Below are 25,058 nucleotides of genomic sequence, written 5' to 3' on the forward strand. Positions count from 1 at the left end.
AAGTTCCACTCTTTATTGCCCTGCTGCACACAGGAATGAGGTGTTGGGTTCTGGGCAGGGAGAGAGAAGCTACCTTCAAGGTCAGGAGGGGGTTGAGGAGGCCTCTAGTGGAGAAGAGAGCAGCCAGGGTCGGGGCCTCAACTGGTTCAAGGACTCAAGAAACAGAAAAGGGTGTTTGAGGGAGTTGGAGACGCCCTTCTGCTGCAGTGGAAGTGAGAACGCGGTTTTGGAAGACCACAGTGGGACTGAGGTGTTGGTGAGTGGTGGTCCCACAGGGAATCTAACCACCAGGCATGGGGCTGGGGCTTCCTACCTGGCCCGTCACTGGCCTTGGGCACTTCCTCGCCGCCCCACTATCACCCCCAGTCCTGGAGTGCAGATGCGCCAGAAGCTGACCCAGCCCAGCCCCCCTGCCTGGGACCAGCCTCTTTCTGCCAGGACACACTTTCCTCTGCACCACAACAGGCCTTTGGTTAGAAGCCTGAGGTTTAGATCCAGTGGGACTTTGTGGCTTCTTCCCACAGGCCTCAGCATGACTCTGGGTGTCTTGAGACCTCAGATCCTGTGAGAATTGCATGAATCCTGCAAGGTGCACACACCTGCAACTCACTCGTTTAACTGGGGAGGACCCTCTGGTCCCAGGAGGAACTGATGCTCCCCCAGGAAGAGTAGCTGCACCTGAGTCCCCCAGCACCTAGGGAAGGTGGAGAGGGGCCACTTCTGAGCCCCATGCTGCTGGGGGACTCAGGATAAAGAGTGGCGGGGCTGTCTGTTGGTCCTGGCCCTTGTCTGGCCTTCTTTTTGAGGCTGGGAGACAGCCGGCTGACTTGGATCCTCTGCTCTAACAGGGCTTTGGCCGCTGGAGATCGTGTGAAATGCAGTAAACAGTTTCATGAAAACTGGTCAGTTTCATAACAGGCCTTTATAAGCAGGAGCGTGTACCCCATGATGTGTTTGGGGGAGAGTGTGTGGGTACCGCGTGGGCTCATCTGGAGCATCCAGGAGAAAACTGGTCTTCGAAGGAACAGGTGTGGCCAGGAGATCAGGGAAACCAAGGTCACATAGTTGCTGAGACAATGGTGGGAAAGGAGGAGGGGGGACAGCCTCCCGCCACCAGCACCCACCCAAGGGACCTCCCAGGGGCGCAGGTGGTTTGCACTTTGACTCCTCCAGATCTTCTCGCTCCAAAGGCCCTCGGGGGACGGGGCAGGACACAGCTCCGGCTTCTTTCCTGCTGCGCCCGGAGCAGATCAGCCACTATTCAAATCTCTAAATTACAAGCGCTGGGCTGCTTCCCGGGAAGTGTGGCAGGAAGAGCCCGGGCCAAGCTGGGGGGGCGGCGGGGCTGCTGCGGCCCCAGGCTCCCGTGACGCCCGGCCTGGGGGGCCGCCTGGGACTGCGGGTGGGGGGCCAGGCCAGGCTGACAGTGCCTGGGCTTCGCCCCTCGCCGCGCCCAGCTCCAGGGGCTCCCTGGGGTAGAGGGGTCCCCGTGACGGCCGCCCGAGCCCCGCATCCCTCGGCGGAGGGGCGGACAGGGGGCGCCCCGGGAGGCGGGGCCGAGGGCGCGGGGCCGACCCGCTCCTAGCGCCAGCCGCCCCCGCCCCGCACACGCGGCCCCGCGGGCGCCGGCCACGCGCACCCACGCGCACACGCGCGCACGGGCCGCCAGCTGCCTCCCGCCCCGCTCGCCGCACACTCACGCGCGCACACGCTCGAGACGCGGGCCCGGCGGGAGCGCGGCCCCTTTATTCGCTTCAGGAGGCGGAAAACTTTCTCAGCGCGACGACCACGAGCGCCAGCACCACGCAGGTGGCCAGCAGGGCGGCGATGACGATGGCGGCGATGGCGCCGGGCCCCAGCGAGCCTGCGGGAGGAGGGGCGTCAGCCGCCCCGCGCGGCCGCCCGCCGGCCCCCCTCCCCTCCCGTCCCCTCCCCTCCCCTCCCCTCCCCTCCCGGCCCCCGCCCCCCAGCCCGGCCGCCCTCCCCCCCGCCCCCGGCCCCCCTCCCCTCCCCTCCCCTCCCCTCCCGGCCCCCCTCCCCTCCCCTCCCCTCCCGGCCCCCGCCCCCCAGCCCGGCCGCCCTCCCCCCCGCCCCCGGCCCCCCTCCCCTCCCCTCCCCTCCCGGCCCCCCTCCCCTCCCCTCCCCTCCCGGCCCCCGCCCCCCAGCCCGGCCGCCCTCCCCCCCGCCCCCGGCCCCCCTCCCCTCCCCTCCCCTCCCGTCCCCTCCCCTCCCCTCCCGGCCCCCGCCCCCCAGCCCGGCCGCCCTCCCCCCCCGCCCCCGGCCCCCCTCCCCTCCCCTCCCGTCCCCTTCCCTCCCGTCCCCTCCCCTCCCCCCCGCCCCCGGCCCCCCTCCCCCCCGCCCCCGGCCCCCCTCCCCCCCCTCCCGTCCCCTCCCCTCCCGGCCCCCGCCCCCCAGCCCGGCCGCCCTCCCCCCCCCCGCCCCCGGCCCCCCTCCCCTCCCGTCCCCTCCCCTCCCGTCCCCTCCCCTCCCCTCCCGTCTCCTCCCCTCCCCTCCCCTCCCGTCCCCTCCCCCCCGCCCCCGGCCCCCCTCCCCTTCCCTCCCCTCCCCTCCCCTCCCCCCCGCCCCCGGCCCCCCTCCCCTCCCCTCCCCTCCCGTCCCCTCCCCCCCGCCCCCGGCCCCCCTCCCCTCCCCTCCCCTCCCGTCCCCTCCCCCCCGCCCCCGGCCCCCCTCCCCTTCCCTCCCCTCCCCTCCCCTCCCCCCCCGCCCCCGGCCCCCCTCCCCTCCCGTCTCCTCCCCTCCCCTTCCCTCCCCTTCCCTCCCCTCCCGTCCCCTCCCCTCCCCCCCGCCCCCGGCCCCCCCTCTGCTCCCCTTGCCCCCTTCCGCGCCCCCTGCGCCCCGCCCGCCGCCTACCGACGCCCTGGTCCAGACGCTCCCGCGCGGTGCTGTCCTCGGGCCTGGGCGGGGCGGTGGGGGCCGGCGCCCCGGTGGCCTCGGGCTCCGGGGTGGGGCTGGTGCCCTCCGCCGGGCCTTCCCCGGATGGCAGGTCCGCGGGCTCGTTCCACAGGGTGGGCGCGGGCTCCTGCGGACCCTCAGCTGCAAGGCCAAGGACAGGCGCTGGGCCCTGGCTGAGGGACAGGGCCGTCTCCCCGCCGGGGAAGCGGCTCTGTTTGGGGGCCCTGGGGCTCAACGCTAGCCTAGCCTCCCCGCATCACAGGTGCGGCAGCCCAGGCAGAGAGGCCACGTGTGGCCCCAGAACCCCCAGTGGGGCCAGGCTGGCTGCCTCTGGGCCCGTGAAGACAGAGAGATGAGGGGCGGGAGGGAGTAAAGGGACCAACAGTCTTAGAAACAGCTGTGGGAACCCTGGCCTGGCAGCAGATTAGGGGGACCTGGGACAGGGCACCTCCTCTCTCCCAGCAGAGCCTGGGGTCCCCCGTCTGAACCTATGGGAGCTGTAGGCCTGGGTGAGGTGACAGTGGACACAGGTCAGCCTTTACCCTGGAGAAGAGCCAGGAAGGTGGAACAGTGCCCACTCCAGGAACCGGGGTCCCTGCTGCAGGGGGTGGACAGGAGAGGCCACCCACGCCCCAGGGTGGTCAGCCCTGCTTCTCCTTGGCCCTCAGCTGGGTAAAGCCGTGCAGCCATGGGACATGGAGTCCAGCACCTACACACACTCCTATGTGTCTGAGACTTAAAGCCCAGGGGGCCTCTATACCCCAAGGAATTGAGCCCAGCATGTTACTATCTCCAGACGGAAAAGGGCCAGAGGGGTGTCTGTCAGGGAGGCCCCAGGAAAGAGTGGGTGCCCCCCGCCCTCCCACACAAGCTGAGGCTCCATCAGTGCATCAGTCTCTGGGCAGCCCTTTCTGCAGGAGCCTTTCTTTGCTCATGGGTGGGGGTCAGCAAGGGTTTGGGGTACCCAGGGGCCCCAGAAAACTAAAGGGACAAGGCTGAGAGGCCTGTGTGATAATCCCAGCCTCATACCCCACCTCGGCCCCAGGCGGTTCATGCCAATACCCATACCCACCCCAAGGATCCTGGCCTGAGGAGCCCCACAGCACCACCCCAACCCTAGGCGCATCCATCCTTCCTGCACAGTAAGTTCAAGCCAAGACCGGGGTGGCAGGCAGGCTCCAGGCTCCTGCCCGCGCCTGATCCTGACTGTGATCCAGGGATGCTCCAGGAAGATGCAGGGACGCTTCCGGGCCTTTACTGCCCACAGTGCCCACCTGGAGCAAATTGTGGGGAAACATCAACCAAGCCCAAACTCAGGGTTGGTCTTAACGTAACTGGGCTTTCAAAAATGTCAAGGCCATGAAGGACAAAGGAAAGCTGAGGAATTGTTCCAAGGCCCAAGGTCATGACAGCTAGGTGCAGCATGTGCTCCTGGATGGGGCAGAGGGGCTGCTGTAGGAGAGTCTGGGTCCATGGTGAAGTCTGAGTAAGGCTGGGGTTTAGATAATAGTCCTGCATCCGTGTTCATCTCCCGATGTGGACAACTGACTGGTTATGTGAGGGAATCCCCTTGTTCTTGAGCATATTTAGGGGTAAAGGGGCACATCTGCAACTTTCTCTCACACGGTTCCGCATCCAGACAGGTAGGTGGGTAGAGACAGGAAGACAGAGTGAATATGGCAGAATGTGGGAAACTGGTGCATCTGAGTGTAGGATCTACTGGTCATTGCAAATTTTCTGTAAACTTAAAATCTTTTTGCAATAAAACCGTACAAGGTGCCCCCAGCCCTGACCCTGCAGCCTCTCCCAGGCCCAGCTGGCTCAGTTCCAAGGCTTGGCTTGCAGGCAGGGACCACTGTCCCACTCCCCAGGCTTGCCCAAGCTGGTGCCCCTTTTCAGCAAACACCCCTGGCACAGAGGCCTTCAGGGGCAAAAGGCCCCAGCACCCAGTGGTGTGTTGGCAAGATGTGGGACGGGGTGGGCTTCCCTCTCCCAGGTCCCAAGGCTCAACTACAGCACTGAGTCTGGGGGCCACCCTGGCCCCTACCAACTGTGAAGTTGTCCCTGTGAGGAAGGCAAAGTGACCCTGTCAGTCTTTCCTTGTTACTGCCTGGGAGGGAGGGGCCCCCAGGTATGCTGACCTCAGGCTCCCAGGGGCCGGGCAGAGAGAAGGCCTGAGCGTGCCCGCTGCCTGGCGGGCCCTGAGGTCTGGGCTCACAGACTGTCTGTCTCCCCAGATAAATGGAGAAACCACTGGCCCCCACTTGCTCAAGACGGCATTAGGCCGGCACCTCCCTGTCGCACCACTGCGGGCCAGAGCTCACCTCTGACTGCCGGGCACCTGGCCAGGGGGCTGCCACAGGGCTCCTGGGTACCCAGCCCAGCCAACCTGGGTGGCATCTGGGGAATCAGCTCTGAGCTCCGGAGGAGGAGTGACAGGCCCGTGGAGGGAGGACGGACTCACTCCCTGGAGCTAGCCACCCTCTGCCAAGCCCAGGAGCCGGGAGCCGTCTCGGGGGAGAGCGGCCCCCTGAGCCAGGCGGCTGGGCTGTGCACCCAGGCGCGCTCTCCTCTCCCCAGTGACCAGCCTCACTCTGCTGCTCTCCACAGAGGCCTGCTCCCCCCTGCCGGACACAAGCCCAGGCTGCTCCGCCCCTGCTAAGTGTACCCTCCTCCGGCCTCTCCTCCAGCACCCAGCCAGTCTCTGAGGCTCAAGGGGCTAAGACCATGGACTTCCGAACACAGTTGGCCGCGTCTGGATCCTGCTCCCTCAAGCTCTCACCCTGGGGCCCCTGCAGACTGACCACTCCTCCCTCTTCACTTTCCTGACTGTGTAGCAGGCGTGGACAGTGCCTCCCACAGCCCACACAGCTTGTAACTGTGCTGTCATCGCCGTCATCGGGATTGCCTCCATCCCAGGGCCCCTCTGGCGTGATCTGTGTGGTCGGACACAGGCCAGGCTGCTCTGTGTGCTGTGTGCGCTGCAGCAGACTGTTACGGCAGACCCCCAAAGGCTGGTCCAGGGCTCATCTGTGCCCAAGCAGCAGGGCCTCGGGCCAGCCAGCTCCCTGCCCACCCAGGCTGGCACCCCAGTGGCAGCCTGGACTCAGCCCGCAGCCCCCAGCAAGAGGTGCAGCTGCCAGGGAGGGGCCAGCTCATTTCTTGTCATCTACATGCCGCTGTATTTTCTCAATTTGCTGTCGTACAAGGGAAATCAGGGTTTAAAAGGCAATAACCCACCCTCCTCCCAAGCAGCAGCCCATCTGAGCAGGGGTAAGGAGTGTGTCATGGGAGGCGAGCCGTGAGTCAGCAGCAGTGATGTTAGGTGGGGACCCATGATGAGACCCAAACTCCCAGGACCAGAGTAAACACCATTCTGCCACTCCATGTTCTGACCAAGGAAACCAGGAGCAGTGGGGGCCTCGTGACACAGGCCTGGGCACTGTGGGCTGTCCCCAGCCCCACCACCCCCAGCCACCCTGCCTTTCGGTAAATAAGTTTGTTTAGCGCTCACTCTGACCGCAGGGCCCCGAGGCCAGGCGCCCATGCTCACAGACAGCCTTTGTCCGGCCATGAAGGGCCTTTTCATCCCTGCCCTGGCCTCCTGCCCGCTCAACCTGGCCTGTTCCCCCAGCCCCAGTAGCTGCGGCCACAGGCGACCAGTGGGGAGAGCAACAGGCCGGCCTGGACAGCTGCCACAGGGCCGCTCCTTCCTGGCCTGTGGGCTACAGGACCCTGGCCCACCGAGCAGCGGGCTGCCAGGCCTGGTAAACACCTCCCAGAATGGCAGGGAGGCCAGACAAGCCAGAACCCCGAAGACTGGGAGGAGGTGACTTGTCCCTCTTGGTAGGACACATGGAAGAAGGTGAGGCCAGGTGAGACCCCAGTGGCGCCAAACACGAGGCTGTTCCCCCAGCATTCCTGTGGTGGAAGACCAAGCCCACCCACCCAGGCTATGTATACACAGTGTGACCCAGCGCATCTGGCAGCAGCCTGGGCCGGGAGGGCTGGTCACTCGGGCGCAGAAAACTGGTCAGGAGCTCCCCAGGTGGCCCGGGACCCAGCAGGCGGGAGAAGCGTTTCATGGGGTGGGTGGGGTGTAGGGACTGCGAGGATCACAGCCCCAGATCCAGGCCATAGAAGGTGCCCCTTTACACTTTGGGTCACTTCCTCGATTCCTGGGCACCTCTCCCACCAAAAGGGCGTGAGGCACTTTCTCAGCCTGAGTGAGGGGTGCTTCTGCCCTGAGACCTCCCTGCACCCAGCAGAGGGGCTGGGGACGTGTATATACGTTGGGTGACATGGACCGAGCACCACCTGATGCATGGCCCATCCTGAAGGCTAGTATCTGAACGTGGCAGGCCTTCTGTGCCCTGTGAGGGAGGCAGAGGCACCACGGTGTCACCCTTGCACAAATAAGGAGACCCACAGAGAGGCTGAGAAACAGCCAGGAGGCACCAGAGCAAACCAGGCTGCTGGCTCCTTCCTAGGGTGTCTGGGGCTCCTCACCATCACCCAGGGCTTCCCCGTGTGGGGGCCTGAGCGTGAGGCTGTCCCACCAGGCCGCTCTCCCCAGGGCCACGCACACACCACACACACCTGCTATCCAGTTGCCTCCCCCACGGACTCTCCGCAAAGCCCATGCTGCAGCGAGGGTCTCCTCTCCAGGATCCCCACCCGGGAACCTGAAACACCGTCCTTTGGCTACGTCGTGGCCAGCAGATACTGCTTCTTCCAGGAGAAGGACCACCTGTGGCCCATGTGTGCCTTTTCTCTTTCCAGCTTCGAAGCCAGCCCCGGCCAGCCCCTCCCAGCTCGGGGCCCACAGCCATGCCCAGCTGGGGCTGAGGTCCTGGGAGCCTGTCACCCCAAGCCTGTTGGGACCCTCCTTCTTGGGGGACCCCAGGCCCCGGCATTTTGGCCTCCATGCAGAGCCTAATCCCGCATCCTCACAGTTTTCCTCTCTCTGGCCCTGTGCTCCCCTGGGCTATTTTCTGATACAGGACTAGCACCTGGGGCTTCACTCTTGGAAGACTTTCCAGAAAACCAGCAGGGAAGGGCATGCAGGGTTCGAAAAGTAAACGGCAGGGGTCCGTGGTCTCTCCAGGGGCCCAGGGGCCCAGGGTCTCTAGCTCCTCAGCCGCTTGCCCTGGGCCTGGTGCCCCCTCCTGACTCCCAGATCTGGGAGCCTTCAGATTTTAGGGTACTGGAGTAATCCCCTTGTTCCTCAAGCAGCTAATGTCCCTGGCTCTGCTTCGGGGGCCATCGTCCCCATGGCTTCCAGTTCCCAACTGCAACCATCTGCCTCATGGTAGCCTCCTCTGCGTTGCCCCAGTGGCCCCCCATCAGCTGTGCAGGACTTCTGCCCCTGGGCATTGGAGAACCTGACCCAAGGTGCTTCCCGGCCCTGGCAGGCTTGTGGCGGCAGAGCCCAGGGAGCACCCTTACCTGTGAGCACCGCAGGGGCCAGGACCCCGGAGAGGAGCAGCAGCGCCATGCGCAGGGCCAGACAGAAGGCCATCCTGGGCCGAGAGAGTGCGGCCGGCAAGCGGGATGCACCGAGGACTGAGCTGGTTAACTTCAGGGCGGCGGGAAAGAGGTATCAAAGCGCTGGGAAGGGTTTTCATCAATGCAAACTCTGTCCTCCTGGGACACCGTGCCCGCCCCCCACGCATGCCAACACACACACACACACACACACACACAGCAGAGCTAACAGAACAGACCGCTTTCCTGAATTCTGGAGCAGCCCCACCCTTGGAAGGAAATTGCACCCTTTCTCTCTCCTTTTCTCTCTCTCCCCCCCCCCCCTTACCTCCATGTGTAAAAGACTCAGCCAGGGAACTGAAAAATGCAGATGCCTCGGGCACTGTTTCAGTGGGTTGTGTTTGGGCCCAGGAATCTGCACTCCAGTGCCCAGGGTCCAGGCCACAGACTTGCCCTGGGCCGTCAGCACTGCTCTGGACGCCTGGCCAGGAGCGGGTTTGTTAAGGACGCAGAGCACTTTAAAGCAGCTTCAATCTAAACCCTCTGGCAGCACTCGTCTCTTTCCAGAAGAGCCCATGTCATTAAGTGCTGTGTGTCCCCTCATCTTGCTCTCTGTTCTTCCAGGTGCCTGAGACTTGAAATGCCACCTAAATGCTCATGATATGTGTTCCAGCCTGAGTCTGGCCCAGAACCACAGCCCCGTGGCCCACTGCCTCCCGGACAGCTCCATGGATGTCTGATGAGCATCTCCACTTGGAATGCCCTGCCTCCCCGGCCCCAACCTTCCAGATATCCTAGCCACATGATTAAAGTTCTCAAAGTCCCTCTTTTTATCTCACTCCCCTGTCCCCCTCTAATAGCTCAGGAAATACTGCTAACATCCCCTGCCTCACACCTTTCCTGGTTTCCCATGGCTCTTTGAACAAAAAGCCAACCTAAGGGCTTGCCTGGGCCCTGCTCACCTCCCCCACCCTGCTCAAACTTGACCCAGCCTCAGGGCCTTTGCACTTGCTGTCCCCTCCCCTAGGAAGCAGCCCTCAGCTCATGAAGCGGCTCCCTCCTTATCACTATCCAGGTCTCAGTTCTGATCAGTTAGCCCCCCATCCACTCCTCACTTCACTTTTAATTTCTTCTTAGCACTTATATGTATATGAAACTCTCTCGGTTTAGTTTTCAATTTTGGGGGGGGGAGAGTATACTGTGAAGTGTACAAATCTTATGTCTACAGCTTGATAAACCTTTATACAGGTATACGTACACCACCCAAATCAATAGAGAACATTTCCCACACACCAGCAGATCCCCGTGCGCCTCCCCAGTCAGTACCCCCAGAGTGCCATTCTATCACTAGAGATTAGTTTTGTCTATACTTGAACTTCAAATGAGTGGAATGTGATGTGAACTCTCTTTTGCTTGGCAGCCTGTGAGATTCACCACCTTGTGGCATGTAGCAGCTCACTCATTCTTATTCAGTATTCGATGGTCTGACTACGCCGTGACTTCTGTTCCTTTATCCATTTTTGTCCATCTATGTGCCCATTCGGGCCATTTCTAGGTGTGAGCTCTTATGAATCGCTCCTGTGGCTGTCCTTGCATGTCTTTTGCTGCACACATACGTGGACTCTCTTGGTTTCATGTCGAAGGATCCGACTGCCGGGCGGTGTGTCGGCTCTGTACACTCCAGCAGTCCCCCGGAGCGTGTCCCTTTCCTCTCCTCAGCAGCTGCCCTGCACCCTCCACACCCCGGCGCTGCCTGACTCTTCAAGTCTAGCTGTCTGTGGGTACGTAGTGGTCTCACTGCGGTTGTTTCCCTAATAAAGTTGAGCACTTTTTCATATTTACTGACCACAGGAATATTCTCTTTTGTGAAGCATCTGCTCAATTGTTTTTGCCTACATATTAGGGTGGTCTTTTTAGTGTGTGTGTAGTGTGTGTTGTGTCCGGGATAAAAATCCCTTGTCAGATATACATAACAGCGCCTTCAGATGAAGTGTCCATTGGTTGCCTGTCTGTCCCCACCCTGTAAGTCCCAGGACAGCAGGGACCGTGTATTCACCAATGCAGTTCCAGGCCCAGCCCCGTGCCCAGCACACAGCAGGGACTTAACATCTGGGTTCAGCCGGCTGGGAGTTGGGGGACACACAACCGTGAGCACCTTCTCGGGTCACTCGCTGTGCCGCTTGATGGCGCAGTATCCCATCTTCATCTTCCTGCCCTCTACAACGTAACGCAGCAACTGAGTGCAGTCAGGTCCCCAAATCGCACTCCTGAGACCTTCCTGCCAGCGGCTTCCTGTTAGCATCTGCCAGCGGGAGGCACTGCTGGGCGGGGAGGGAGGCGGGCCGTGGCTTCTCGCTGCTTCACACTCGGACAGCATCTCTGGCAGCAGCAGTCACTGTACTGTAACAAAGGGTCAGGTGGAGGTGGCTCAGGGACAGAAGGCTGGAAGTGCAGGCTCCTGGATGCCCAACCCCAGCAGCCTTACTGGACAGTGCTCCGGCCTCAGAGCAACCTTTCTGCTCCTGTAGCCCAGGCTGGTGTCAGCTTCCGAGTCCCAGTTGCTAATCTGAGGAACCTTGCCTTCTGTCGTCTGCTCCGTCACCCCTTCAGACTTCCATATAACAAATTCCTGTATTAAATCTCTTCTGCTTGAAATGCCTGCACGGGACTGTTTCCTGGTGTGTGGCTCCTAGAATGGCCGCAGGAAACAGACCCTCAAAGATGTATTTCCAAGCTTGGTTTGCCCCGCCGTGGTTGAAGGCAGGGAAGACCTCACAGCCCATGGAAAACGAGATCTGGTAGCACATGGCCCGCCGTGTCTGAGCACTTGGTTGTCTAGCATGAAGTGCCCATTGAAGACAAGGCTTACAGGACCAAGCAGACGCTGCACTTGACATTTACATTAAGTGATGATGACCGAAAGCACGGTGAACTTTTTACTGAGCTGGGTGTTCACAGAAAGGTAATATCAAGGATTTAAATTCTAAGATCAAGGCACAAAGAACTACAGCATCTCTGTGTTAGTCTTTTAAAAGAATCTCTCATCTCTTACAGATACGAAGCATAAAACCAGATCCAAAGTGTGCATGGGTTGCAGAATTACAATCTTAAATTGAATTCATAGCCATGCCAATTCTCTTAGTGACATTTATAGCACTGACTGGGAAGGAGTGAGGCCTTGAAGTCTGATAGGAACTGGACATCAGCATGGCCTCAAGGTATCCCATAAAGAGGAAAATCATCACAGCGCAGAAATCTGGCAGACAACACCTTAGCCAAGGGATTAACGTGAGCTTTGCCAGCAACAGGCCAAACCCCCACATGCTCCTGATAACGACGCACTGAAGACATAATGTCACTGCTGTGGTACTCCTGATTGCATAACCTCAAATTATGAGAAAAACCAGGCAAACTGCAGGCCTTCTACAAAATAACTGTCCTGCCCCCTTAAAACACGCGGAGATGTGAAAGGCAAAGGCAGACAGAGGAACTGTCCTGGGCCAGAGGCGACCCAGGGAACATGACAACTACCTGCAGCAAGTGATCACGGATGGCGTCCTGCTCCTGGTTGTTTTTCCTCACAAAAGACGCTAGTGGGACAAATGGTGAAATATGAATGAAGCTTGGATATTAACTAATAGTATGGATCACCTGTTTCCGACTTTTAATCACTATCCTGAGATTATGTAAAAAATGTCCTTGTTTCAAGGGTACACACCCTGAAATATTTAGGGATAAGGGATATAATGTCTGCAGCTAGCTCTCAAATGGTTTATTTTAAAAAGCTACTGAGAGTCAACATCGAGAGTGTAGTTATCGGGAAAAAGCAGACGTTGCAAAATGTCAGCAACCAGAGGATCTGGGTGAACATTACGTGGGAGTTCTTGCTATCTCTCTGGCAAGTTTTAAGGCTGAAATTAAATTACTGATCACAACTACCTGGTAGTTCCCATTTCACAGATGGGGAAACAAGTACTTGCCCAAAGCAGGTGGTAGGACCAGCATTCAAACCTGACAGCTGGAGTCCAGGACCTCCACTTATGACACCACTCACAGGGCCCACAGGGCACCCTAAAAACACATCCCAACCCTAGATTCTGTGTAGACTTGGGAGATACTAAACACAAGGCTGAGCCCTTGGAAATGGCTCTGGGTTCCTGGCTCTGTGCAAGAATGGACGCCAGAGCCTGTTCTGAGCCCCTCGTGGGAAAGCCAGGGGTCCTCAGCCCACAGGCCCAATAGGGGTATCTGCTAGGATTCCTTTCCCATGGTCACTGTGCATAAACCCACTGACCCAAACTTCTTCAAAACAGAAGACTGAAGAGTGATTGTGGAGAATCAGAATCACAGTGGAATTTGGGGTGGCACTCAACCAAAACCCCAGACTCCCAGCCTTTCCTACAACTACATCTGGCTGAGAAGACTTAGGAGTTGGGTAGGGCTCCAAAACAGCTCCTTAAAGGGGGCACTGCACAGGCATGCTCCCTTGCCTCACCTCACCCCTCCTCTTATCTGGAATATGGGCAGGACCGCTGGTGCTCTGTCACCTTGGACCATGAGTGACCTTGAGGATGGAACAAGAGGATGGTGAACAGAAAGAACCTGGGTCCCTGAGCCTTGGACCAATGACCCCTGAATTTCACTTGAGAAATAAACTATCTTGGATCAGTCATTGCTACTTTGTCTTGTCACATGCAGCCAAAACCTCCTACTGCCCCACTGACCATTCTCAGGACCATTTCTCATGCTAAAGGAGGGAAAAAGCAATGTGCTGTCAGGGGAAACTCACCCACAACACCTGCATTTGGGGGGACAAGTAAACAGTCTTTAGGACATGATGTGCCTGCATCTGAAGACTGGCAGGACTGACCTGTGTTCAGGTGATCGTGAGTCTGGCCCCTAATGTCGTCACCTTGACAGCAATGAAGGGGAGGTAATGGCAGCTTCTAGGCCACAGCAGTCAGGGAAAGAGCTCACTTCTCTCGCCCCCCCCCCATGTGCTGCTTCTCCCATGCAGTGAACCATAGCTACCATAGTTTTAGTTTCAAAATATTCCCACTGATAATCCCTGGGGGGAGGGTCTCCTCTTGAAGGCTCGGTTGGGTTCCCAGTCCAGAAGTGACGATACCAAAAGCTGCGCAGGCCCCTTAGGCGCAGAGGACCCAGCGAAATCAGTAGGCTGAACATCACACATCTGCTTCCAGGTGCCCAACTCCCCACGGTCCCGGCAGCCACTGCAGGACCAAAGCCATCCTCCAGAGATGAGTACTTTCCTTTTTATTCCAAGAAACCCATCAAAAATGAGGCCAGCTTTCACCTGGAACGTGCTGGTGGTTGTTCCTTTCTGTTCAGAATGTGCGTGGCCCTGGCTGGGTAGCTCAGTTGGTTAGAGTGTCGTCCTGATTTTCTAGGTTGTGGGTTTGGTCCCCGGTCAGGGCACATACAAGCAGCAACCAATGAACACATAAATAAGCGGAACAAATCAATGCTCCCCCCCCCCAGCTCTCTAAAATCAATTAGAAAGAAACTTAGCATGTGCATGCCTGCTGCTCTTTTGGCAAAGTTTCACTTCTCACAGGGGATGCCCAGGAGAAGGGCTTGCACAGCAGCACTTCGTGTGCTCCATCATCACAGACTTCTTATTTTTATTAATAGTGAGAAAGGGGCATTTTGTATAAAATAAATTAATTCCTCCACCTGCTCAACTTCAATGTATTTAAAATAACTATTTTATAAATATACATATATGGTTGACCTAAGAGAAACTCATTATTTAAAATTAAGCCAGAGGTACTAATATCTATCCGGTGAAAAAGAAAAAATTAGCCCTCAACTTAGAGCCAATGGAGAGTCCAAGTTCCTTGATGTATACGCACAAACTCATTTTACACAGTGATTTCCCCCAAATGGCCACAAGTCTCTCCATTCCACACTCTCTTCTACAATGTGACCTCAGACTCTTTCCATTGAGAGGGGTGGGATGTTCCAGCCCCTGAGATCTGAGTGGGCTTCTATCACAGAAGTGACACTGTGTGACTTCTGCCTGGTTCTCTGGGGGAGTCAACTGCCACACAGGAAGCCCGCCTACGCACTGGAGAGGACATGGAGTTCCTTCAGCATGGACCCAGCCAGTTCCCACCCAACAGCCAGCATCAACTGCCAGTCACACAAGTGAGCCACGTTGGCCGGCTGGCCTAACCAGGCCTCCCTAACCCAGAGGAAGCGACATGGAAGAACTGCCCCGCTGAGCCCTCCCCAAGTCCTGACTCACAAAACTACCAACAAAAGGAAGGGGCTGCTATAAGCCCATCTGGGGTAATTTGTTACGCAGCAACAGTAATCAGAGCACCAACTATCTTGGGGATAAGTCTCCACAATCAAACTTTTTTGTCTGGGTATGTTTTTAAAATCTCTTAATTTAAAATAACTAGAACTGTACAAAACAAATACTTTCAAACTCAGGGAGAGTTCAGATAATTTGCAAATCCACGTGTAGAAAGGAAGAAGATGATGGCAGCTGGCGGAGAGAGAGAGCAAGTGAGCATGCAAATCAGAATGTGAGAGAGAAAACTGAGCCAGACAAACTCCTCGGGAAGGACCGTTTCCCTCCACTAAGTGGGAAATTCCACAGGCAGAAGTGAGGCTCCTGGTTAAGCGGATGGAATGTTCCAGGACTAAAACGACTTCGTTCCTTCTAACCTGCCTCCCCAGCCTCTGATTTACTCCCTGAACGAGCACACAGCAGTCTGGTTCGGAAGGTGTGGGCAGGGTCCAGGGGAGCACACTCAGGGAGGTGTGTCGGGGGGGGGGGGGGGGGAGAGACATCCACAGGGCAGCGGAAAGGGACAGAGGAGGAAAGCCATTTGGTCAAACTTACCCATGTTTATCCTGACCTCTATGTTTTCAAGTCAGGAACCAGACAGTGTTTCACAGCCTGGCCAAGCAAGCACCGGCTGCCTCCACGTCTGGGTGCTGCCGGGTTCTGAGCTTTCCCACAGCACCGAGAACGGTTTTGTGCAGCGCAGCCTCGACAAGGAGAGTACAAGAGGTGCGCTCAGAGAGACCACCACCAGCTTTTATTTAAGTTCTTCTTTATTTTCCTCCACACTGGCAAAAGTTCCGAGGGAGCTTAAAGTTTTGTAAACATTTTAACTATTCCTCTTCCCCACCCCACCCCTTTGAATTTACAAAGCAAAGGAGAGGAGTCCCAATTTTAAATGGTTCCCCATCTCCTCATGCTATTTGATCCAAAAACTATATACAAGTTTATAGCAGTCTCTGTATAGTTATTGTACATGTTTGGGAGGGAGGGAGCAAGAAGGAATAGGGAGAATGGTGATCCAAAAGAATAAAAATAGAAACCAAATATAATCCTCCACAATCACACTGTTCTCAGAGTAACTCCAGCCTCTTCAGGCAGTGGCGACAGAAAGAACAGGTGCTCTACCAGGAGCCACCCAAACAGCACTTCTTGCACAGGGACGGACGGTCCAATGGCTCCAGACCAAAGTGTGATTGGCAATTCCAGGTGATGGTCTGTGGGGGCTGGTGGAGGCAGGAGGAGTATTTGTTTATAAATAGGGCTTGAATACACTTATATCTGAAGGGAAGGGTATGCGGAGGCCATGACCAGAAGCCAGCAGCAGGCTTCTCTCCTGTCCCTCCATCCCACTGCATTCTCTTGAATAGTGGTTTCCATGGATGAAGGTCTTACAGATGGGCAGGTTTTGTATGGTCTCTTTTCAGAAAAGGCAAGCAGCTTGCCATTCCAGAATCTTTAAACAAAACCTTTTTGGGACCACAGCAAGACACACACACAATGCTCTGAGGAACCAGATGAAATTCCGGGCTTTTATCTGATGCAAAAGTTTATCCCTAGTCAAAATGAAATTATACAAATTCATACATATGGTAAAGATCCTAGCTGCCTCTTAAACGAGACAAATTTTCAGCAGAAAGGCCCAAAAAACAAACTGGTCCTAGTCCTCTGAAGTAAAAATATTTATGGGAAAAATCCGTTTTTATAAGAAAGAAAAATTAAGAATAAGTCCCTCTCCCTGGCCACAGGGTCTCCTTCGTCCAATCAGGTTGGAGGATGCCAGGGGAGAAGTCAGCTTGCTTGGAAGTCACTATCTAAGAAGAAAACATGAATCCTTTCTCCGAAAGGATGCTCAGAAAGAACAGGCGAGGGGTGTGCAACATCAAACCAATCCAATCTAAACTCCACCCGACTCAGGGCCTCTTTGATGCAATCCCAAAGTTAGCAATGCGACCTTCAGACTGCAGAGTGCTGAATGTCTCTGCCGGACGCTCAGTCACAGTCCGTGGGCGTTTTGTAGCTGGCCAATGTCTGTTACCATTAACTCTCTTCATGATTGCACCAGTTAGACCCCTTGCTCTTACTGGGGGGATAAAATGAAGAAGACAAAAAACAAAAGGAAAAAAGTGACAAGAGAAAGTAAATTGCTATTGGCAGATCCCAACACTTTCTGGGAGACAGTAGATGAAATCACGGCACAGTAAACACGTGCTGCCCAAAATCAGCCTTGTTGGAGAGAAATCCCAACTGCCACCCCCGAGACACAGGGTCCGGTCCACTCATCTATAGTCTGAGATGCTCACCAACAAAAACGGTTGAAAGGATCTTGGACACAAAGGGCTAGAAGAGAAAGCCTGAGATGATGGGTTCTGTGATTTGTTGCAGTGAGAGAGTAAATGGTAAGTGTTGTGTCCAAAGGTGGAGAATCCATGGTCAGCAGAGAGGAGAGGGAAGGCCAGTCCACTGGCAGGTGCTCAGTAGTCATCCAAAGTCTCGATTTCACCCATATTGAGCCGCTCTGATGAAGCATTGACTGAAAACCCTGCAGGAAAAAATTGGCAATGAGTGACCACACCCAAACAACTCCCAGACAACTGTGTGCCTCTTCCAGGCAAGGGGCTAGAAGTCTGTCTCTGGTTTCTGAGCACACCACAGGGACGGGGTAGTCAAGGAGAGAGGAGGACGATGGTCAGAGCAGGGGTTTTGTTTTCTGCCCTTCAAATGAGAGATTCCTTTTGTTTTATTTCTTAGAGTTCTAATATAATTTAATTAGGGAGAGAAAAAACACCAACAAACCCAGCATCGCTGCTTAAACAGAATTGCAAACCACTGCCTTAGAGAATCCTGAGTGCAACCTGGGGTAGAAGTGTGTGTTCAGGCAGGCTGGTCCCCAGAGGGAGGGGCAACTCATTCAGGAGGTGAGCCCTAAAAGAAACGGGGGCAGGAATAACACATTCCGGGTGAGAGTAATACTACTTCAGCCCCACTCACCACTGGGAACACCACCCCCCTTAATTAAAAAACTCTATCAAATTCTGGCCAAGAGCCTTTGCTATTCGGAGGTAGAAGGCTTCAAGAAATATCCAGTACAAGATCCCTGGATCCCTCAGATGTTCTTTCTATCACATAGAAGATAGCACACAAACATCCAAGTACTTTATTCAGCTCAATCTATTGTAAGTAAACTGCAAAGGAAAGGATTTCAGTTAGCAACACTGAGTAACCAAAATGGAATCTGGTTTAGAATAGCAGTACTGCCCTGGCCAGTGTGGCTCAGTGGTTAGAGCATCAGCTTGCACACGGAAGGGTCAGGGGTTTGATTCTTGGTCAAGGGCATGTACCTGGGTTACAGGCTCAATCCCTTTGGCCCTGTCAGACGGGTGTGGGAAGCAACCAACTGATGTCTATCTCTCACATCAATGTTTCTCTCTCTCTCCCTCTCTCTCTCTCTCTCTCTCTCCCCCCTCTCCCTCCCCCTCTCTCCCTCTCTCCCGCCTCCCTTCCACTCTCCCTAAAAAATAAAAACCAATGGAAAAAAGATCCTCTGGTGAGGGTTAACAACAACAACAAAGTCAAAGAATAGCAGTACTAGCACTGAAGGCAGCCAGCAGTACTCACAAACACTACTGACATTTGAAAACCTAATGCCACCAGCCACACGCATGTAATTTTCCCATAAACTCCATAATCAGAGATTGATAAAAAGAATTATTCACAGGTCTGCTTTGGAAGGAGCGATTCCCAAAAAGCTTTCAGTTCATCCACCCTAAATGAAATCCCAAACTGTTTCAAGCTGCTATTTGAGTACCAAAAAGTAAACAAGCAATGCTCTCCAGTCTAAAAGCAGTTCTGTTAATACTGAGTTTTCTGCCCCCTCCTTTTTGTTCCTAATGTTCAAGTTTTCAAACAAATACACATTTTAAATGTACCAATAATAAACCGAAAATGCTCTACAAAACAAAAACAGCTTAATTATATTACATTCTTGAATCAAAAATATGATTTGAAAACATAAGCATGTCTGTTTATTAACCAGGAAAGCTGCTGCGGTACAAGCTGCTTACAGGCCTGACACTGGGAGAGGCGAGGACTCCAAACTCCAACCTGAGTTCTACCCATCAACTGTTCCCACAGCCCACAAGACTGTTTTCCTTTAAAAATAATGAAAGGCTTAGTGTTCGTATTTTAAAATAACGGTTTAATTAGGTAAGTATAAAACCTAAACACCAAACGAGTCTATGAAATGAGTTATTACTCTATTCTGAAGCAAGTTTTTCTTTGACTTCACATATACCTCAAGAACAGATGAAATGTGATAAAAACAATAATGAACTACAGTGGAAATGTAATAAAAACACAAACTAGCCCGGCCGGGCATGGCTCAGCAGTTGAGCGTCGACCTAGGATCCAGGCGATTGGGGTTCGAATCCCGGTCAAGGCACATGCCCAGGTTGCGGGCTCGATCCCCAGTCAGGGGCCTGCAGGAGGCAGTCAATCAATGACTCTCTTATCATTGATGTTTTATCTCTCTCTCCCTCTCTTTTCCTCTCTCTGAAATCAATAGATATATTAAAAAAAACAAAAAACCACAAACTAAATTATTTTTAATCATAAAAAGACAGGAAGGGAGAAGCAGCCTGGGGCCAAAAAAGTTATTGATTCATTGCCATAATATGCTGATTATGAGGCTTTTCACAGACATGGTCTCATTTACCTGCCATAAAAAACCAGTAAGGTGGGCACTTTCCCCATTTGATAGACAGGAAGCTCTGGGACACCATGAAACCCAACACAACACACAGGAGGATTTAAGCCTAGGATGACTAGCTCTAAAGACCACATTCCCTCAGGTTCAGCACAATAGGCTGCCTCTCGCTTGCACAATTTCTTTAAAGTTTGAGAGCCTGTTCTTATAAGGAGTATGACTGGGTGTGTATACAGCTGACCCTAAACAACATGGGTTTGAACTGCACAGGTCCACTTATGGGCGGATATTTTTTTCAATAAATATGCAGTCAGCCCTTCATATCCCAGGGTTTCCCATCTATGAATTCAGCCAACCTCAGATGGAAAAAGTATTTTTGACCCACAGTTGGGAGTTAGTGGGTGCAGAGGGCCAACTGTATGTATTGTTCTACACCATTTTATATAAGGAACTTGAGCATCCTCAGATTTTGGTATCCGCACCAGTCCTGGAACCAATCCCCCAGATAGCGAGGGATGACTAAAGTTAAGTTTTGAGGGAGTCAAAAGTTATACTCGGACTTGTGACTGTGCAGGTCTAAGCCCCTAACCCCTGTGTTGTTCAAGGGTCAACTGTATTTGCCATATCCAAGTACAGGATGCTGGTTCACAATGGCACCTGGTAGCGCTAAAATCTAGAGGAAGACATGAATACAATGGAAGATATTAAAATGAGACTGGGCCCCCTTCTGATGGTTTGTTTTAGAAGCACGGTTCTCTTTTGATCAATGACTACTTTTTCAATGGATATTTTAGATCAAATTAAAACCTGTTTCCTACTCTGTGCATGGGGAACTTGTAGCTGATGGATATTTATTAATTTTCTTAATCTGTAAATCAATAAGGCATATATAAACTGAAAACAGTAACATATGAAAGCGAGTAGGTAAAGGGCAGAAATTAGTAATTGTCAAAAACATTTCCAGAAGGGGGTTCAGTTAAACAGAAATTTTCATAAGATGGTATAAGAGACTCCCCAAGTGAGTTTCCTCAAGACATTTTATGTTTTTCCTTCCCCTTTAAGATACAGAGATTCCTTAAACTCTATTCCTAAAACAACCTCTCAGTCCCCTGAAGGGAGATTTTAAGTTCCTTTCTTTCTTAAATCTGTAACAGAGATGGGATCAGATCAAATACTTAATCCAATACTTAACCTCATTTTCAAAAGTCTTTTCTCTGCTGGCCTAGCCTCTAAGAGCCACAGCTAAATGGCAAGGGATTCTGAGCTAGAACCCACAACCAGACTTTTAAGAACACCCTGAAACCTATATTCACCCATTTCTGTCAAAACTAGATAAAATTCTGGACTATTCCATCCATCCTTAACATAAATTTTCAAGACAGGCAGAATGAACAAAATTTTACCACATCTCCATGTTCCCAAAGAAAGTGTTCAAAGTACCAGCTTCAAAGGGCAATGCTCAAAGTTAAGTTTTTGGTACTAACATTTGTTTTCTTGAGGGCAGAAAACCTCGGAAGGAAAGTGGATTCTGTCAAGGGCAGAGTGGGGCTGTAACCTCCCTCCAGCTGTGCTATTAGCTCTCTCCACTAGAGGTCTCAGCCATTTCACACTCAACACTCAACTCTTAAACGCCCTATCATTTCCCCTGAAGCTTGCTCCACTTCGCAGTGCTCGTCAGTTTAGCAAAAGCCAACACTATCCTTCCTGCTGCCCAAACCTTTCCAGTCTCCTTGTCCAGACAATTCTATCCCCTAAATTCCTCAAATCCATCTCCAATGCCAAAACCCTATTCCAGGCCACCAGTATCTTTCACCTGGTCTACACTGTAGCCTCCTAACCGGGCCAACATCCCAAATCATTCTATTCCAGACAGCATGGTTTTATAACAGCCTATTTCACATTCATAAATGGAAAATAATTTTATCATTGTATGTAGGTTGTTAGGCCAATTTAAGGAACACAGGCAGACCCATGAGCTTTGCCGATGCTGTTTATTACTCAAGAAACACCATTCCCCATCCTTCCTGCCAGTCTTTTGAAGCCATAATTCAGGTGTCACCTTTTCCATGAAGCTGCCTTGTGTGAAGACACTGGTCCTCAATGCAGAACAAGAACAGCAGTTGGTAACACAAAAGAGTGGAAAGAAAACACCTGCTCTGCAATCCCAGCCCGTGCTGACAGCTGGGTGACTGAGCCATGTTCTGAGTCCTCCAGGCTGGGGTTTACTCATCAGTAGAACTAGACTATCACCTCATAAAGCAGTCATTCTGAGAATCGCATGATGCACATACAGAGATCAGCAAACACCAGCTCTTTTCTCTGCACACCTGATTGGATTTACAGTCAGTTTCCACACAAATCAGCATTTAAGTTTGTAAATAACTTTTACTACTTTCCATCAGCATTACCTCCAACTAAATGGAAAGGCCTTCTCAGGAAATTCACATTAAATATGAAACAGGCTTTAAAGTGTAAAGCACCATACACTATCGTCCCTATTGCACAAGGCACAGCTCGTGCACTGAAATGCCCAGTAAATACTACTTACTTTGAACTGGATAAAAAAGTTAATTTGGTACAAGAACTATTTCCCTTCATGAAAAACATCCCACCACAGGACTCATGTAACTGCTATAACCTGCATTCCCCCGACGCCTAGCTGAGGCTTTAGACCTGTGCTCACCTAATAAACTGGGATCTGCTCGGACCATCTTCTGTTTTTTCTTCTTCTTGCCACTCTGTACAGCCTCAAAATTGGATTGTTGGTTGTTGCTTTGATTGGTCTGAAATACTGAATGGAGTGCACTGTGGTTCATCCCCCACACAGAGTCCTGTGGAACAAGATGGCACAGGTGAGGATACACGCATGGTGCACGCAGGCTTGGCGCACCCTGAGAGAATGGCTGATTTGCCCTCACCTTATCCACTGTCAGTTCACACAGAAAGCTTACCATGGATTCTGATAACAGTGAGCCCAGAGCAGTCCCCTGAGCCACCCTTCCCCTTCATTTAGATCCAGACATCCTATGTAAGCTCTATGCCTCCACAAAGCCTGTCTTGGTAACTCCAGGTGTCAGCCTGCTATGACAGCAGAGCGGTCAAAATCTCTCAGGTCTACAAGGAGCCTACACCATCCACTAGCAAAGGAAATCACCAGCAGACCTCTACACTCTAGCAATCTACACCCCTCACCTGCCCAAAGTGGAAGGTTCCCTTGTTCTCTGGGCCCCACAAGAGAGAGAGCGGGCTGCAGACTAGCTGGCACCATGCTACCAAAGTTAATGTCACGTACTTTGTTCCTATCGGCAATTCCAGAAGGGATCTGGTCTTAAAACATTACCCATACACTTTCTACCAGCTGGTTTAACAATGAAATGGTCTACCAGGTGTTCACACTTACTTGTTGCTCTTATTAGAGCAATTTATTTAAAACTGGGATCAAGACTCAGTAAGTAAGTTGAAGGCAGGGCGGGTAGAGAAGGCACTGGGAAAGGACAAGCCTGGTCACGCATGCGCCCTGGACCTTCGCCGTCCGATTCAGCAGTCAGCTATTTGACAAGTGCAGAGTCTCCTGGATTGCTATAGAATGTCTTCTCTTTTGATTCCTTAAAATATTTTTCCTAGTGCTGTTCATGTTTACATCTTTCACTTTCCTTCAGTTATCCTTATTAGCCCATCTACTCGAATGGACTTTAAATGCCCTGCACTTCACTGTATCTTACATGTCCCCAGAAGTGACCTATAAACAAATATTATCTCTAGTAGAAGAATCACGTGATTAAAGGATAGGCATATTCTTAAGCCTCTCCCTGAGCTATGCCAATCTGTCTTTCAAAAAACTTGGACAACCAATCCTCATTACTCATGGATTCCACATTTGTAAATTCCCTACAATAGTCCACCCTTATCCATGGTTTTGTTTTCTGGGGTTTCAGTAGTCAACCAGGGTCCAAAAATATGAAATGGAAAATTCCAGAAATAAACCATTCATAAGTTTTAAATTGTGCGCTGTTCTGAAGAGCATGAGATCTTGTACCATCCCACTCAGTGCCAGCCTGGACATGAGTCATCCCTTTGTCCAGCGTCTCCATGCTGTGTACCTGCTGCCTGCCCATTAGTCATTCAGTAGCTGCCTCACTATTGAACCTGTTAGCAGAGAGCCAGAGGCACCACATTCATATAACTTTTATTACTGTATACTGTTGTAATTGTTCTATTTTTTATTGCTAATTGCTTACTGTGCCTAATTTATAAGTTAAACTTCATTTGATATGTATGTACAGGAAAAAACATAATATATATAGGGCTGAGTACTATCCACAGTTTCAGGCATCCACTGAGGGTCTATGCCCCGTGGATAAGGGGGACTTACTGTACTCACTGTAATTTATTTGTAAACCCAAGTCAATACTAGCAGTGCTGTTGTGGTTTTTCTGGAATGCACATGTACAGAGCAGTGGAAGGTCTGAGTTGCTGGAGGCACATGTTCCCAGGTGAGGCAGATCACAACAATACTCTGCCTTCTTGTCTCAGTACTCACACTAAACAAGAATCTTTTTCAGCCTATTTAGTGTCATGCTTTCCACATTTTTGCCCTTTTTTGTTGACTTCATTGTTTAAAACAGCCCTCAAGGCCAGACCAGGAGTGGCTCAGCGGTTGAGCATCAACCTAGAATCTGGGAGATCGAGGTTTGATTCCTGGTCAGGGGACATGCCCAGGTTGCAGGCTCCGTCCCTGGAAGGAGGTGTGCAGGAGGCAGCAATCAATGACTCTCATCATTGATGTTTCTCTCTCTCCATTCCTCTCTTTGAAATCAATAAAGATACATTTTTAAAAAAAACAAAAACAAACAGCCCTTAAAGTGTTAAGTGCTCTCTAATGTTCCTAAGCATAGGGAGGCTGTGACATGCGCCTTATGTAAAACATATGTGTCAGTTAAGCTTCATTCAGTATGAGTTAGAGTGCTGCTGGCTGTGAGTTCGATACTAAGGAATCAATAATACAGGAGTGGGCAAAAGTAGGTTAACAGTTATACAAATAAATAATACAATAATCAATAATAATACAAGAATAAACTACATACTCACAACCATAAACCTACTTTTGCCCACCCCTGTATATTAAATAAAGCATCTTGAAACAGAAACTCACATAAAACAAGGTTATATACTGACCAGCTGACAAACATGCTGTGAACAGAGAGAGAGAGGTTCACAGAAAGCTAACCCTCTCCCCCAGGAGCAATGACTCAGTACTCATTAATATAGCGTTGGCAACAGCTTCACGGAACACAACTACTGCGAGTAACAGAACTGGATGCACCCTGAACGTCCCCATCAAAAATGTAGAAAATTGTCGGCATCGGGTAAAGTGGGTCCTAAGCACTGGAGATTTAACATTTGTAGGTTTTAACTGTTCAAAACCAAATTTATGGGTCTGGGCCAGGTTCAAGCTTGCAATCTGATTGAGGCACATTTACAAACCAAGAATAATGGGACTGGTGGTGTGCCTGAGAGAGAATGAATGGCTATATTAGCTATTTGAGAAATTCACCAAGGTCTCTGGATAGGTAATTTTAAAATGTCATGTCTATCACATTTTAAAAAGCTTTAGTCATTTGATGCACAAAAATG

At 52.6% G+C, this 25,058-nt stretch overlaps 2 protein-coding genes across 2 annotated transcripts in view; both read right to left on the reverse strand.

Moving 5' to 3' along the window:
• Positions 1-1,681: 1,681 nt before the first annotated feature.
• SNORC (secondary ossification center associated regulator of chondrocyte maturation) lies at positions 1,682-8,599 on the reverse strand. The gene is made up of 3 exons (XM_087819356.1): positions 8,362-8,599; positions 2,872-3,054; positions 1,682-1,864 (listed from the first exon to the last, which is right to left on the reverse strand). Exons 1-3 carry the CDS (start codon positions 8,432-8,434, stop codon positions 1,755-1,757), a joined length of 366 nt encoding a protein of 121 aa, XP_087675482.1. The 5' UTR covers positions 8,435-8,599; the 3' UTR covers positions 1,682-1,754.
• A 6,855-nt stretch (positions 8,600-15,454) lies between these two features.
• The window catches only part of GIGYF2 (GRB10 interacting GYF protein 2), a 98,502-nt gene continuing 88,898 nt past the window's right edge, over positions 15,455-25,058 (reverse strand). Inside the window, exons 29-30 of the mRNA XM_087819511.1 lie at positions 22,108-22,255; positions 15,455-17,261 (exon numbers count right to left, since the gene is read on the reverse strand). Of these exons, the coding sequence (XP_087675637.1) occupies positions 17,194-17,261; positions 22,108-22,255 (216 nt within the window). The 3' untranslated portion in view covers positions 15,455-17,193. The remainder of the gene's footprint in view (positions 17,262-22,107; positions 22,256-25,058) is intronic.

This window comes from Miniopterus natalensis, chromosome 8, assembly GCF_054644295.1.
Source record: "Miniopterus natalensis isolate mMinNat1 chromosome 8, mMinNat1.hap1, whole genome shotgun sequence".
Taxonomy (NCBI): domain Eukaryota; kingdom Metazoa; phylum Chordata; class Mammalia; order Chiroptera; family Miniopteridae; genus Miniopterus; species Miniopterus natalensis.

Excerpts from the sequence above, each read along its gene's own strand:
- SNORC (XM_087819356.1), bottom strand. The coding sequence starts at position 8,434 with ATGGCCTTCTGTCTGGCCCTGCGCATGGCGCTGCTGCTCCTCTCCGGG. Across the intron at positions 3,055-8,361 it reads GGCCCCTGCGGTGCTCACAG|CTGAGGGTCCGCAGGAGCCC; the intron begins GTAAGGGTGCTC and ends TTGGCCTTGCAG. Across the intron at positions 1,865-2,871 it reads GCGTCTGGACCAGGGCGTCG|GCTCGCTGGGGCCCGGCGCC; the intron begins GTAGGCGGCGGG and ends CTCCTCCCGCAG.